At 37.7% G+C, this 16,226-nt stretch overlaps 1 protein-coding gene across 2 annotated transcripts in view; it reads left to right on the forward strand.

Annotated features, from left to right (window-relative positions):
* Positions 1-16,226, forward strand: part of TLK2 (tousled-like kinase 2) — a 77,539-nt gene that overhangs the window by 42,727 nt on the left and 18,586 nt on the right. For both annotated transcript variants that reach the window (XM_014532000.1, XM_005858598.2), the window contains exons 11-15: positions 1,794-1,946; positions 7,036-7,102; positions 7,969-8,066; positions 9,796-9,877; positions 12,720-12,811. In XM_014532000.1, coding sequence (XP_014387486.1) covers positions 1,794-1,946; positions 7,036-7,102; positions 7,969-8,066; positions 9,796-9,877; positions 12,720-12,811 — 492 coding nt within the window. The remainder of the gene's footprint in view (positions 1-1,793; positions 1,947-7,035; positions 7,103-7,968; positions 8,067-9,795; positions 9,878-12,719; positions 12,812-16,226) is intronic.

Genomic DNA, 16,226 nt, shown 5'->3' on the forward strand with positions numbered 1-16,226 from the left:
CGCAGCCCTGCCCCCAGGCCGGACTGTGGTGGAGGCCTGCAGACCTCCATGGACCCGCCCCCAGGCCGGGCCCACAGTGGAGGGGCCTCTCCGCGCACCTGCGGACCCTGGCACAGGCGCACGGAGAGGCCTATCTGCCACGGCCCCACTTCCGTTGTTACTGTGACGGCGTCCCAACCAATTTGTATATTACCCTATTATTAGTATAGATAGATCTCTGCTACATCAATTTTCATGTCAAGGCAAGCTCTCTTATTCTTATTTTGTACAGTTTAAGATGCTCCAAAGATGTCTTGGCATCAGTATGCTACTCTTTGTTTATGGTTTATATATATGTTGACTGTGGGGCTGGTAATCTGTGGAGGTTGAGTGATTCTCCCACTATAGTTGATAGTTTAAATTAGATATTGTCTGGTTATCTCCAGAAAGTTCAGAGTACATTGTACTCATGGCCCCTGAAAGGGTAGAAATGAGCTAAAGATGTATTTTTACCAATTTTTTTGATTAGGAAACTCATGTTCAGAGAAGGTAAATTATTTCCCTTAAGGATATTCATTGAGTCAGAAGGAAGACTGTGATTTTACCTAAAGATTCTGTGTCTTAATCCAGAAATTTTTTAAGCCACAAATTATTTTATACATATATTTTGGAGGGGGAAGCCTACTTCCAATGATAGTTAAAAGGTTTTTTTCAGACAAGCAGAAAACTCTAATTAAAATGTCAATTCTGCTGTTAAATTGATATCTAATCAGTGGTCCAGCAAAGGAATTACATTATCAGATGGTTAGTTACTTTCAGTGCTCAGATTAGTTTAACCTTGTTTAAAGTATTGCCCTCCCTGGAGCATAGTCTTTTTTTTTCTGGTTGCCATTCTTCCAAGAATGGAAATAATCATAACTAGTGTCTTAAAGCAGACTCCTTCTAAATAAATATACTGAATCTGGAAAAGTTGTATAGGGACTGACAACTGCTGTGTTCGGGGAAGAGGGTAGAAGAGATTTCATTTGAGAACAGGTTAAAAAATAGATTGTCATTCTACAAAAATGAAGATTGGATAAAAGAGATGGGGAAAGCATATCTAGCATTTGACTGTCAACTATGACAGGTAATTTAAAGAGTTTAGTCTGTTAACTAATCCCAAATCTTGGTATATTTTTACATATCAAGTCTATAAACCTTAATATTTATTAGGTGGTGGGACACATAAGAGAAAGTGATTTTCTTATATTGGTATTTTTATTGACTTTTAATTTGTAAACTTGTTTAGAAAAATTAGACATCTTATTAGGAAATAGTCTAATGATGTTAGATGTCTGGAATCTTTATATATGTTTTTTATTCATTTAATGTACCATATCTGAGGGAGTTTTTACTAGTTACAAGGCTTCATTGTGCTTTTTCTGAAGGTACTTAGTATAGGTTTCACTATATCAGTGAGTGGGAATGACTTAGAGCTGTTTTCTTAACTTTTAAAAAGGCATCAAAAAATTCTTTTTAGTCAGAAAATGAGGTCATAGTAGAAATTTGATAATTTTCCTTCCTGCCCACTTTTCTACTCTGAAAATAATCATAACTAGTGTCTTAAAGCAGACTCTTTCTAAATAAATCTTTCTACTATCAATTATTTGCCTCTTTCAAACAGAAGTTAAAATCAAATCTCTACTTGATTTAAAGGGGGTTATTTTCTGAAGTCTATTAAATATGCAGGTGACAAAGATATTTGTGTGTGTTCTCTAGCCATGTTAATTTTTTTTTTACCTTCTTTCTCTGTGCCACATCTTTTATATCTCTAGGCAGCAGGAAAGGATAAATTCACAGAGGGAAGAAATTGAAAGACAGCGGAAAATGTTAGCAAAGCGGAAACCTCCTGCCATGGGACAGGCCCCTCCAGCAACCAATGAGCAGAAACAGCGGAAAAGCAAGACCAACGGAGCTGAAAATGAAACGTATGTTCTTTATTGATATGAGATACCACTCTCTCCCCTAAAACACAAAACTATTGAATGCCACTGGAAAAAATTGATAAATTATGGAGATTTCTAGACCTTAAGCTTTGTTTTTGGCTACATTAATGGATTTGCTCAAGTCATATAAAGGTAACTAATATTTTTAGCTTGATCTTATGTAGGAAGTTTTGAGTGAAAGGGAAAAGTAATGTCACTTAACTTGACATCATGATCTTTGGCCACTGTTATAACAAACTAGGGGCCCGGTGCACGAAAATTCATTCACTGGGGGGGGGGTCCTTCAGCCCAATCTGCACCCTCTCCAATCTGGGAGCCCTCAGGGGAGCCCTCTCCAATCCAGGATTTTCTGTCTGTCTTTGCAATCATATGAGCGAATTGTCTGAGACCCCCAACCCAGTTACAATATTTTTGATATCTACCCTATCAAGGTTGACTCCTTAAAGTGGGTCAAGTCTCATTCCAGATCTTTTAAAATAAGCAATGAGGTAGAAAATCAAGGACACCAAGAAACTTGGACTAAGCAAATGGTTGTTCTACTGATACTTTATTCTCTACCATAAATAATATTTAAGAACCCGTAGGTCAGTGGTTCTCAACCTTCCTAATGCTGCGACCCTTTAATACAGTTCCTCATTTTGTGGTGACCCCCAACCATAAAATTATTTTCGTTGCTACTTCATAACTGTAATTTTGCTACTGTTATGAATCGTAATGTAAATATCTGATATGCAGGATGTATTTTCATTGTTACAAATTGAACATAATTAAAGCATAGTGATTAATCACAAAAACAATATGTAATTATATATGTGTTTTCCAATGGTCTTAGGCAACCCCTGTGAAAGGGTCGTTCGACCCCCAAAGGGGCCGCGACCCACAGGTTGAGAACCCCTGGTCTAGGAGATCCGTCTGCCACCAGAACTACAATTCCCAGCATTCCTGGTGCTCCCCACACTCTGGGCTTCTGCTTCAGGTCCTGGGGCTGCCACCAGAACTACTATTCCCAGAATTCTTGGTGCTCCCCGCGCTCTTGGTTTTCCCTTCCTGCTCTGTCTTCTGTCCCACGGCTACCACTCTGCCAAGTCCTCCAAGCTGTCAGCTCTCCCTCTCTGCTCTCCGTCTGGTGACTTGGGGAGTCAAGTTCCCAAGCCGCTCCACTCTCTGCCGGCTCTCCCGCTCTGCTCTCCGCCCAGCGGCTTGGAGGGAGCCACGTCCCCCCAAGCCTTGGGCTCTCCTGCTCTGCTCTCCACCTGGCGCCTGTGTATACAAATTAACCCACCATCTTTGTCAGGTTAATTTGCATACTCACTCTTGATTGGCTGGTGAGCGTAGCAGAGGGACAATTTACGTGTTTCTCTTTTATTATATAGGATGTGATGTTGTGGTATTCAAAGGATATAATTGCTTATGTGTGGTTGGCTCTAGGTTGGTATCATCTTATGGGGGTTACCTGGCTACTATTTCAGACTGAAGAATGCACAACTGAAAAATGGTCTTTATTGTCTAAAGAGCACTTGGGGTTTTTCTGTGGGGTTTTTTTGGGGCGGGGAGAGGGTTTGTTTTGTGTTTAAAGAGCACTTGTTAACAGCCACAAACTTAGGAATAAGCTCAGAAAAAATAGGTATTATTTTAGGAAAAGGACATTTTCCCAATAAGGTAAATCTTGGTATCACAGTATTTTCTTGTTCTGGGGTACCTAAGGAAAACACCAGTATCTTAAATTGCATCTTTTTTTCACTGCCAATCAATAATTAGTACATTGGAGGGGTAGGATATCCTGAGCACAGATATCTTCCTTGTTCACCCCCATCTCATGTCAGAGTTCCCTCTTTGATCATTGAATTCTTTTTTTTTTAAAATATATATTTTATTGATTTTTTACAGAGAGGAAGGGAGAGGAATAGAGAGTTAGAAACATCAATGGGAAAAACCCACCAGCTGCCTCCTGCACACCCCCCCACTGGGGATGTGCTTGCAACCAAGGTACATGCCCTTGACCGGAATCGAACCTGGGACCCTGCAGTCCTCAGGCCGACGCTCTATCCACTGAGCCAAACCAGTCAGGGCAGATCATTGAATTCTTAAACCCTAAGAGAATCTTCCTCTGGGACAGGAGTTGACAAACTTTTTCTTTAATGGGCCAGATAGTAAATATTTTAGGCTTTGCAAGCTAGAGATTTTCTGTTGCAAATACTCAACAGAGTAGCCTAAAAGCAGCCCTAGATAATACGTAAATGAATAGGTGTGGCTGTGTTCCAGTAACACTTTATTTACAAAAAGAAACTGTGAACTGAATGGCCCGCTGGCTGTATGTAGTTTGCCAACTGGACAGGAACTACCAAATAGAATTTGCGTGGGAAATAAAATCTATATATTACTTACCTATTTAAAATATTTCTTATGCTTACCCTGAAGACATTTAAGTCATTGACTATTGTTAAGAGGCTTTCAAATTAAATAGGAAAACCAAAGCTCTACAGATAATAGTGTAGGCAATACATATCTAAAGAATTGATGGTAGCCATAAAGTTGGTTTCTGAATTGGAGATTTGAAATTTTTTAAAAATATATTTTTTTATAGAATCAGTCATTGCTATTGTTGTAATCAGTGTACTTATAGTGGCTACATTGGTTTTTCAGGGGGAAAATAATTTTTGTAAAGCTGTCATTATGGGGTTCTTTAATTGAAAATAAGTTTCAGGTCTAAAGATAGCCACAAATAGCATATAATAATATTGTATGTTTTATTAATTGGTATGTCTTTTGCCTTATATGTTTTCATATCAGTTCACAAAAACGTATTAACCCATAAATGCCCTCAAGTATAATACTTGTATTATACCATTGTTAAAAGTCCATGACATTCCAGAAAGTATCTTCAATCCAGTGAGAAAGATTGCTTAACAGCAATCCTCACCCCATACATACCTGATATATTGGGGAGCGTTTCCTTTGACATTCATTTAGTAAGTCTATGTTAAGTGCTTATTATATACTCAGCTCAGGTCTGGACACTGGGGATACAGAGCTAAAGGATACAGCCCCAGCCATAGCAGTTCAGTTTATTTAAGGAAAATGAACAGATGAGTAAGTTAATAATTACATTAAGTATAGTTATAAAAATGTGCATAATGAATAAGCTTGGAAAACATCTTCACTCTTATAGCTCTGAATATTTTAAAACTAAAACATATTTCCTTTAAAAAAATCAAAATAAGAGCCCAAATTTGAAAGATTCTCCAGGCAAATATTGTACACATTAATGTGATGATTGTCTTCTTTCGTGTATTTATTTTGTGAAGGGACTCTTCCTCCAATATACCTTGAAAATTATTTAACTCTAGTGCATAAAGCCATTGGGTTAGGAGTATAAAGAAAGCATAGGCAAAAAAAAAAAAAAAAAAAAAAAGGAGAAGAAGAAAAAGAAGAAGGTGGCGGCATAGGTTATTTCCTTTCCATAGAACAATAATTAGAATTTAGTCTAGGTCAGTAGTATGTGAATAAATAGTTGCCATCTGGAGTTCTGTGTAAAATCCAAGCTGGAAGGCATTCGGTCCAGTTTTTAATTCGGTCCAGTTTTTAATTAGAGTATGAGACTTGGCTCATTCCTTGGGCCAGAAGCCAAAAACAGTCTTCTGGAGTCTTGGAGTGAGTCACATTATCCTTTCCTGGTATCAAACCTATTTCAGGCAGAGAAAGCATTCTTTTCTCCCTTTTTTATTGTTTTATTTTTATTTTTAAAAAATATATTTTTATTGATTTCTGAGAGAGGAAGGGAGAGGGAGAGAGAATCATTGATTGGCTGCCTCCTGCATGCCCCACACTGGGGATCAAGCCTGCAACACAGGCATGGCCCCCTGACCAGAATCGAACCATTACTTCCTGGTTCAACCACTGAGCCATACCAGCCAGGTTCCCATTTTTATTTTTAATCATCACCCACGGATATTTTTTTCTTATTGATTTTGAGAGAAAGAGAGAGAGAATGAGATCTCACTTGGTTGCCTCAGAGTATCAAACCTACAAACTAGGTGTGTGCCCTGACCGGGAATCAAACCACCTGAGCCATCTGACCAGGGCTCTTCCTTTTTTTTACTAGTGTGAGATAAAGTAATGGATATAAGTATTTCTGCAATTATGAAGAGATAGGCATAATTCTTCTATTAGATATGTTTCTTTTTTACTCTTTTCTTTTAGTTAGACCTCAAAGGCTCTTTTTGTAGCCCTTCCTGGTTGATAGGATAGCTGTTTCTTCTTTCTCCTGCTAGTAAGAATATATCTGAACAGGGACATCTAAAACTTTGAATTATATGTGTATGCTTTTAGAATGTGAAGAGGGTGAACATGGAGCAGTATCTTACATGCTTACTCTTGAAACATGAGCATGTGAATGGAGTAGGTGGAACATGAAACGAACAAATGATTACCCATCAAGTCAGCCCTTTGAGAATTTTGTTTAAATGGCATTTTACAAATTATACATTCTTTTCACATTCTCATTTAATAGTCACAACACTTTTGTTAGATAGGTATTATTACTTGCTGCATTTTTAGGAAACTGAGACTCAAGAGGTTAAAGTTGCTTGCCCAAGGTCACATGACCCAAGTTGCACGTTGAACCTTAGCCCTCAAACTCCAGATTCTAGACGTTCTTCTCTTTGTTATTATAGTATCAAAGTCTAAGAGTTATCAAAAATAAGCAGATCCATTGGCTATTATTTTGCCCTTTAAAACACTTTAAACATAATTTTTGGCTACCTCTCCTAAAGGATTCTCATCTGAGTAATGTTTGGGACAAAACTAATGTTATAAATAATGTAAAATTATAGCACATTATTTATTTTTTCATTTTTTACAATTTATACTTCTGCCTTTGAAGTCCTTCTTTCACATCACATCTGATAAATCACAGAAGTTTTCTCGTGTCTAAGGATTGACTGCAAGATAAACTGTCTTTTAGCCGTTTTAACAGACTAATTATACTGTATAACATACTTTGGCATTTCTCTTTAAATATACGCACTATGATTTCAAATAATTTATTGAAATTTCTACCATTATTTTCCAGGTTAACATTAGCAGAATACCATGAACAAGAAGAAATCTTCAAACTCCGATTAGGTCATCTTAAAAAGGTAAATATAATGAGAAATGAGATTTTTTTCTTTTTTTTTTCTTTTACACGCCCCCCTCCCCCTCCCCCTCCCCAGAAATGCGATTTTTAGTTTACATTTAGTGTGGAAATAAGTTGGTTATTTGGGCAAATGTATTGGTTTCACGTACCTGCAGAAATCTCATGATATTTTAAATCACATAGCAGCTCTTATCTTTTGCCTAAACTGGCTAAGAAGAGAAGGTCTTGTATCAACCTTGTAACACAAAGGCATCTACACAGAATTTGTTATTGGCGATGTTCACAGAAGCATCTTAGATGTAGATTGCTCATCTTTTTAATTCAGCAGCTCATACATTTTTGGTGGGTGCTGCTTACAGTGATGGTGATCAATAAGCATTTTAATAAACTGCTATTGGTATGTGTTTGTTTTTTCCCCACTGGATTCTCAGATCTTGTTAAATCAGTAAAACTTAAACACCAAGTATAATCCATAGTTGCAGAACAGAACCAGACAAAGGACCTGGTTTTTGTTTAAAAAAAGATTGCATATCTATATGTACATGCACAAAATGTTCCTAAAAACTTTACATAAGAATCTTAACAGCAGTTACATCTGAGGAGTGGTCTAGAGGGGAGGGAGCAAGGGACAGAGGACTCTTACTTTTTCTACTGTAATCCTTTGTATGGTTTGAATTTTATTTATTATTTTGTTATAGGCTTGGTTTTTATGACAAAAAGTCTAGTTCTTTTAAAAAATATTTTTTAATGCAAAACATCTTGATTTAGCTTTTCATGAGAAAAGCTGTCTGATGCTGTTTTTGAAATGAGATTCTGGAAAGGTAACATTTCTTGTGTTCTGAGCTACTTCTTTCCTTTTTACTTTAGGAGGAAGCGGAGATCCAGGCAGAGCTGGAAAGGCTAGAAAGGGTTAGAAATCTACATATCAGGGAACTAAAAAGGATACATAATGAAGATAACTCACAGTAAGCAATTTGGGGGTATACTGGCTTAAACACTGCTGAGCACTTTCTGACATGATTAGAACAGTGATTTTCAACCGGTGTGCCACAAGAATTTTTAAAACATGCAATACCTGACTATTTAGTCAGGGGCACTGACCTCTTAGATTGTCAAATAAAAAAATAACAACAGCCAACACAGCAATAGCTGTCTGGTGTGAATAAATCAAAATTATACCTATTTTATTTCAGATCGGTAAAATGTATTTTTTGGTGTGCTGCAGAATTTTAGTAATCAGTTTGTGTGTGCCATGAGATGAAAAAGGTTGAAAATTGCTGGTCTAGAATGATGTTTTTGATTAATATAAATTTGGTAAATTGATTCCATGCTGTATTTGGTTCTATTGTAGGGTGTAATACAGTTTTATGAACAAAATAATGATTTGCTTTAGTTTAAATATATATAAAAATATTAGATTTATATATTAAACATATACCTATACATGTAGTATATTTCCCCATAGAGGTCACTAAAACAATATAGATTTATAGTGTAAATGGTTAGGATACACTTCCTGTTTAAATTTACCTACAGAGCCTTACAAAAGGAAAGAATGGATGACAGAGTGGTGTTGTGGAAAGATTATTGAATTGACACCTGGTTTCTGAATGACCTTTAAGAGCCATTTGGCCATTGAGATTTTAAGCAAGACTCTGTTAAGTTCAGCACATTCATTTAGATAAATGCCCACCTTTGTTTATAAGTCATTTAAGAGACTGAAACTGTGAAAAGTAGATAGCAAGTGGGAAATGGCTTCTATCTGTAATCTGTTCCTTCCCACATATTTTGGACTCTGAAACAGGAGTTTTTGACATAGCTATAACTTGTGTATTTTTGTTTGCCAGTGTGAGCCATGGCCTTTTTCAGTAAAGTGCCAGCAACAGCTGTTATTGAGCACTCTCTGTCAGTCATAGTGTTAAGTGCCCTTGTGTTCTGTCATTTAATCTTCACAGTAACCTGGTAAGGTAGGTCATCTTTGAAACATAGATCTGAAAACAGGCTTAGAAAAATTCAGTTAACTTGACCAGAGACCCATAACTAGTGGCTCAAACTAAGAGTTAAACTTAGATCTGTCTGTTTCCAAAGTTAATTATCACACAATAATATCACTTCTCTCCACAGGCAATCTGTTGTCTTAAAATCAAAATAATTTCAGGATTACTAGTGGGGCTATTTAAGATCAGGAACTAGATAGAAATATTTTTAAAGTTATTTTTGCCAGAACCTCTTATTTCTTTTTTAGTGAACAGCACAAGCTGGTATCCTTTATGGGGAAAACAGTTACAGGATGAAGACTTTTTGCATTATTGAGAGAAGATGAATGCACATAGAACATGTGACTCACTTTATAATCAAATCTGTTTTTAAGCCCATGAAAATATCTGGGAGTTTTATTGTATGTAGTTATGTAATGGTGGGAGCATGTGGCCCTTGAATGGTTTGGAGGAACTGCGTAACGCAGTTTAAAAATTCCTCATTTAGTGTAGTCCCCCCCACCCCCCTCATTTTATAGCAGGGCAGAAAGCAGGGGAGAGGCCAACAAAAGTCATAGGTCTGATTGTGGCTATGCGGAGACTGGCACCTATGTCTCATGGCTCTACAGCTAATGCTTTTCATTGTAGTCATGCTGTATCTTTGAATTACATAATTTAATAATTATATATGTATGTTATATATTCCCTGTTTCCACAGATTTAAAGATCATCCAACGTTAAATGACAGATATTTGTTGTTACATCTTTTGGGTAGAGGAGGTTTCAGTGAAGTTTACAAGGTAAGTATGAGGAACAGAGCAAAACGACTAAGGGTTAAATCATTGATTAGTACCAACTTAGAGAACATTTAGAATAGTGATAATTATGGGTTGATAACTAATGGTTGAAATTTAAAACTTTAAGAACCTGTATCTTTGGGAGAACTGCTTTTAATAAACTTCAAGTGACTAAGCAAGAGACAATATTTTACCCTGTTTTCAAGTTTCAAAAAATAAATAATTAAAAAAATTTTTTAAACCGGAAGGAAAAACAACACTAATATCTGGGTAGTGGAATTATGTGATTTTTATTCTCATAATTTTTTTTTAACTGAATAGATGTGTTACAGATAATTCTTATTTGAAAAACTGCTTTTTGATGTTCTCATCTTCTAAGTCAGAGTGTTTCTAGTACTGGCATTTGGCATTTTGAAGGATGGTCCTGGCTTAGAGTGCTTCCATTGGGCCAGCAAAGTACAGACTCCTATGCCTCCAGCAGATTTTTACTAAAGGAGGAAATCAGCTAGTTCATAGCTGCAGATTCTAATATATTCACCAGCCAAAGCCTCCTTTTTGTGACTGGCTTATTAGACTTAGCATGGTATCCTCAAAGTTCATCCATGTTAAAGCACGTGCCAGAATTCCTCCTTTTTAGGGCTGCATAACATTCCATTGTATGTATGTAGCAAATTTTCTTTACCCATTTGTCTGTCAGTAGACATTTAGGTTGCTCCCTCTTGTCTGTTATGAATAGTGTTGTTTGAACATGTGTGTGCAAATATCTCTTAAAAGTGGAGGTTGCCTCCTCCACTGAGACCCTGCTTTCAGTTCTTTGGTGATATACCTGGAATTGGGACTCTTCCATTTTTTTAAAATCATCAAAATTGGTTATTGGTGCTTCCCAGTACTTGTTAGTATTTTCTTATCTTATTTTTTCCTTATTTATTCTTCAAGCATTTTATCATTTGTGAAATCTAGATGCTTCTTACAATGATGTGTACATTTAATGTAGTTATTCTTTTGCTGTTCTTCACGCTCCAAAAGCCCTTCTTAAATCAGAGGTGATCACAGTGTCTTGGGTTCAGAAATATGGTGTGATAGTTGGAGAAAATGATACTTGTAGTATTTAGTGTTCTTACAAATTAAATGGTATTTAATATGGCTTTTAATGACTTGAAATGGTTCTCTACTGTAAAGCTATGGTACATACTTGCAGGTGGACTTCAAACTGTAGGAAAAATAGAATTCAAAAGTTTCCATTTCTGTGAAATAAGATACTCTATTTGAATGGATTTTTAAATATATTTTTATTGATTTCAGAGAGGAATGGAGAGGAAGAGAGAGAGAGAGAAATATCAATGTTGAGAGGGAATCCTTGATTGGCTGCCTCCTGCATGCCCCACACTGGGGATTGAGTCCACAACCTGGACATGTGCCCTGACCTGGTATCAGACCGTGACCTCCTGGTTCATAGGTTGATGCTCAACCACTGAGCCATACCAGCTGGGCTAGTGTTCGTATTTTTAAAAATACGAATTTAAATATAAATTTAGTGTAAATTAGAAGTTTCTTTTATAAGCAGCCATCTCTTGCATGCAATGCTTTCCTAGAGGTAGCTTACATCTTAAAAGATCTGTAGAGCAATCGCCACTATTGATAGAGAGTGTTTCTGTCCCTATTGCTTTTATGCATTCATATATTTGTGGAAACTGGCAGATGGATGGTAACAATGTTGGAACTGAAGTACTAAATTTTTAATCTGAAATTTAAAAACTAAAAAAGACTATTCATTCTAAAGGAGTTCCTCAATAAATCCTTTTGTATTGGGAAGTCGTCTGTTGTATAAAAATGCTACTTTATGAAATTGTGATTTACACCCAACATCCTCAAAAACTCATCTGTTACTCCCATGATAGAGCACTACCTATCTGATGTGGGGCTTGCCAACAGTGATGGTCTCTGGGGAAAGCATGTCCCTTTATTTGGGCAGTGCTGGAGAAGTGGCTTGGTGTGACTAATTTCAGACATTGCTGGAATCAAAACTGCTTTTTATTTACCCAGCATATATGAATGGGACTAAAGGCAAGCCTTCTTTCTTGGTTTTGTTTCTGTTTTTATTTTAATAAACACAGTATGGCAAATTACAAAGTTATTTTCTAAACAAACATAGCAAAGAAGTGTATTCTGAGGGGTTATTTTTCAAGAAGGCAGTCTCTGTCCCTAGCATTTTAAAAGTGGCAGGACTTGCCATTGAGGCATATCAGGTCTCATTGTCAGCTGAGGGACAAGAGATGGCCTAAGGCAGTGGTCGGCAAACTCATTAGTCAACAGAGCCAAATATCAACAGTACAACGATTGAAATTTCTTTTGAGAGCCAAATTTTTTAAACTTAAACTATATGGGTAGGTACATTGTTATTAACTTAATTAGGGTACTCCTAAGGCTTAAGAAGAGCCACACTCAAGAGGCCAAAGAGCCACATGTGGCTCGCGAGCCGCAGTTTGCCGACCACGGGCCTAAGGGAGAAAAGTCCCAAATAGATTAAATGATGCCCAGAAAGAGAGTTGTTTGGAAGTGTCTGTTAAGACATGGGCTGTCTTTCTGTTCGTGGTGTTTGCTTAGTTTTATGTTCTAAACCCCTTGGTGCCAGTGTGTCTGGAGACTTCTGAATTATCTGATCACAAGTTTCAAGAAGATGCTTGCTGCTCTGAAACATAAATGTGATGTGTTGTCTACTGCTGCTGTTTTATTTAATATGCATCTTGGACTTTGAGTATGTTGTTCTGTTAAATAGAAGCTTCAAACCAGTTGCCTGTAATTCTTATCCTTTATCTAGAACATAATGTATTTCTTTTCTTTATAGGCATTTGACCTAACAGAACAAAGATATGTAGCTGTGAAAATTCACCAGTTAAATAAAAACTGGAGAGATGAAAAAAAGGAGAATTACCACAAGTAAGTGATACTAGAGTGTCTGATTTTTCAAAATTTAGTGATAATAGCTGAAGTTTGAGCACTGTGTTAAAAGCTTTACATATATTGTTGTTTCATTTAATCCTTATAACTACCCTAGGAGAGAATAACTTTTCCACCTTACTGATGAGGACTGACACTTAGGAGAATTTAAATAACAATTAAGAAATGGTTATATATGTAAAACTTTCAACAATAAAGAATTAACTTTGAAAAAAAAAAGGAAAAAAAAATGGCTGAGATGGTATTTAAATCTAGACTTCCCTTCATCCAAAGCCCATGCTCTTTACCTCCCTTTCCATTGTCTTGTATAAAATTAGCTACAATAAGCAAAGCCTCAGAAATAGGCTTGTTGCTTTTCTATAGAAACCAGAGGAGAGTGTCCTTCTGTAGTTGGGAGACCCTGGGAGGTGACTGGTGGGGCTTTTTTAGCTGCTGCCGTCATTTCCTTATGGAGGAGACAGACAGAGGGGAGACGGGGACCTGGTGTGCCTCAGTGGTACTTGTTTGGCTTGTTCATCTCCTCAGTGCTGTGCTCACCTCCCCCGGCATAGTTTGCCGGTCTTCACGTTCTTGATCTTAAGTGTCCCATTTATTGTGCTTACCTCCAGAGTGCCACTAGTGGTGGCCCTCATCTGCACTTGGGGTCGGGGGGTGCCTTCTTTAGAAGGACTAGTCATTATATGTGCCGCTGTCAACTTCTTTGTCCCACTAATGTCAGGTTATGCTTGTTTCCTCTGAGCTTCAGAACATTGGAGGCCACACAGAATAAATTTGCTATTAAGATTCCCACTGTGCTTAATGTTGTTTCCTTGTTGTAGGTACAAGTACTGAGTTAGACATGTTTTACCCCTGAAAGAAGGAGACGGCCTCTTTTCTTTTTAAAAACAAAAAACAAAACAAAAAACTTTTTTATTGATTTCAGAGAGGGTGGGAGGGATGGAGGGAGGGAAGGAGAGGAACATCAATGATGAGAGAGAATCATTGATTGGCTGCCTCCTACATGCCCCTCACTGGGGATCGAGCCTGCAACCCGGGCATGTGCCCTGACTAGGAATCGAACCTTGATCTCTTGATCAATAGGTTGACACTAAGCCACTGAGCCACGCCGGCTCAGTGAGATGGCCTCTTTTGATATAAAGAACCCTCCTCCTTTCTCCAAACAGTTTTGGGTTTTTTTCTTATAAATAGTTCTTTGAAGGGGAAAAAACAGTGGACTTTAAAGTAGCCTTTTAGTTGGCTTCTAAATCTTAAAGGGAAAAATAAACATTTCTACATTATCAACCACTTCTTCATACATGGACCAAGGCAACTCTTGCTTTATACCTATTGTTCACTGGGGACCCAGGAACTCTTCCTATGCCATGCAGATTGGCAATGGCTCTTGGCCCTGGGGAAGAGAATGTCCCTGTGGTAGTGAGAGAGAGAGGGCTTAGCAGAGGTAGGAGAGGGGGTTGTGTGTGGTTCATGCATGGCGTCCTGTGTGTATCTTACGTGACAGGCAGCTGCAGTCCAGATGCTTCTGAGGAGCAGTTACATTATTAGGAGTACATTCCAGTTGCTTGACGTGCAGGGACGAATTGCGGTCTTCAGTGAGTGCCAGGAGCACTTCAGAGAAGGAAACCACATGTCGTTCTGACCGGTTATAAATGAGAAATGTCCCCATTATATTGAGACCCTCAAAGTGCCTAAAAGTGTTGGAACAGTATATGCCCCTCTTTTAAAATACCCTCCAGCTGTCATGTATGTACTGACCACTCTAAACCAATTGACTCTACAAGGGATCAACTTTGGTCAGCCAAGACCAAAGTCAACCAAGACTGTCTTCTCAAGAAGATAGTTCCTGTGCTAGGATCTGTACATATATTGCCTAGTCTCAGTATCCAGCTTCTAGGCCAGGGGTGGGCAAACTTTTTGACTCGAGGGCCACAATGGGTTCTTAAACTGGACCGGAGGGCCGGAACAAAAGCATGGATGGAGTGTTTGTGTGAACTAATATAAATTCAAAGTAAACATCATTACATAAAAGGGTACGGTCTTTTTTTTTTTTAGTTTTATTCATTTCAAACGGGCCGCATCCGGCCCGCGGGCCGTAGTTTGCCCACGGCTGTTCTAGGCTGACCTTAAAGAGAACTCCAATAGGTGTTCACACCCCAGCGGTTTGAAACAGTGAGGTATTGAAGCCAGGACTGTGTACCTCCTTGACACATTGGGCAAGTCCTGGTAGGTGTGAATAGGTTGTCTTTCTCACATTTCTCTTTCAGACAGAGTCAGAGAGCAAGTGGAGGAGTTTGTCTCATGTTTCTTAGCTCTTTACTGGCCCAGCTCAGGCTCACAGTGGTGCCTTCCTACTCTTTGTTTCCTCATCAGAAGTGGGAATCAGCATGCCGGACCACCTCTGTGGAGCCATCTGGGTAGTGGCCATTTCCTGGTTGACACTGGGGAGAGGGTGTGCAAAGTTATTATGTGACCTCCTTCATCCTTCGGGGGAAATTCTTAAGCATTTCCACCTTCTTTGGAAGATATTGCTTGCTAAGTGATATAAAATCATATTGATGAATTTCAGGCTATAGAGAATAATGAATTAGCAAAATGTCATTAATTTCTTTGACCTTAAAGAGGTTTATATAAAATTACAAACTATATCAAGAGGAAAAAGAAAGAGGTTTATGTCAAGCACATAACAGATTTTAGAGAGTGCTTTAAAAATTCAGTATTAAACTAAAAAGTGGTGTTGTGGTAATATTATAAAAGATGAAAATGCTACTCTAACCCTGCAAAGTAGGTCTTCCAATTGCTTTTCCTTTCATGTGGATGACTTTCCAGTCCCAGTTGGAATCAAGACATTTATTTTGGCTAAAAAAGAAGGAAAAAAATCAAAGAAAGTAAAAGGCTGTTGTTTTTAATGTTGAGTTATATTCTGCACCTCCTTTCCTCTCCTCCTTACGCACAAACAAAAAGTAAACTGATTGTTTTACTTTTGCATTACTAAATGCATTAATAGGTATTACTAGATTTTTTTAATGCCCCAACATAATATATTAAAAACCCTATAATGGGACAATTTCATATAAAGCTTTCTGCAGAAATAATTGCATTTTAATTAGTATACTCTTGTAAGATACTCTTTTCTAATCTTCTAGGATAACATAATTTTGAAAGTCTAAATATATATCCACTTGTAAGAGAGTCAAAGATTAACACTTTCGTGGATAAGTTTCTTAGTAAAGTTTCTGTATTTATAGTGCATTAATCCCTTGGATGCTAAGTTGAAATATGAGGGCCATGGCAGAGCCACTGCCTTGCCTGATGAAGCATGAGAAGCAGGCCTAGAGCCTGATGTGACCTTGAGGGAGAGCTTTCAGTGACACACAGCAAATTCCCATAGTTGGTGAGG

This window comes from Myotis brandtii, unplaced genomic scaffold (genome assembly GCF_000412655.1).
Source record: "Myotis brandtii unplaced genomic scaffold, ASM41265v1 scaffold120, whole genome shotgun sequence".
Classification (NCBI taxonomy): Eukaryota; Metazoa; Chordata; class Mammalia; order Chiroptera; family Vespertilionidae; genus Myotis; species Myotis brandtii.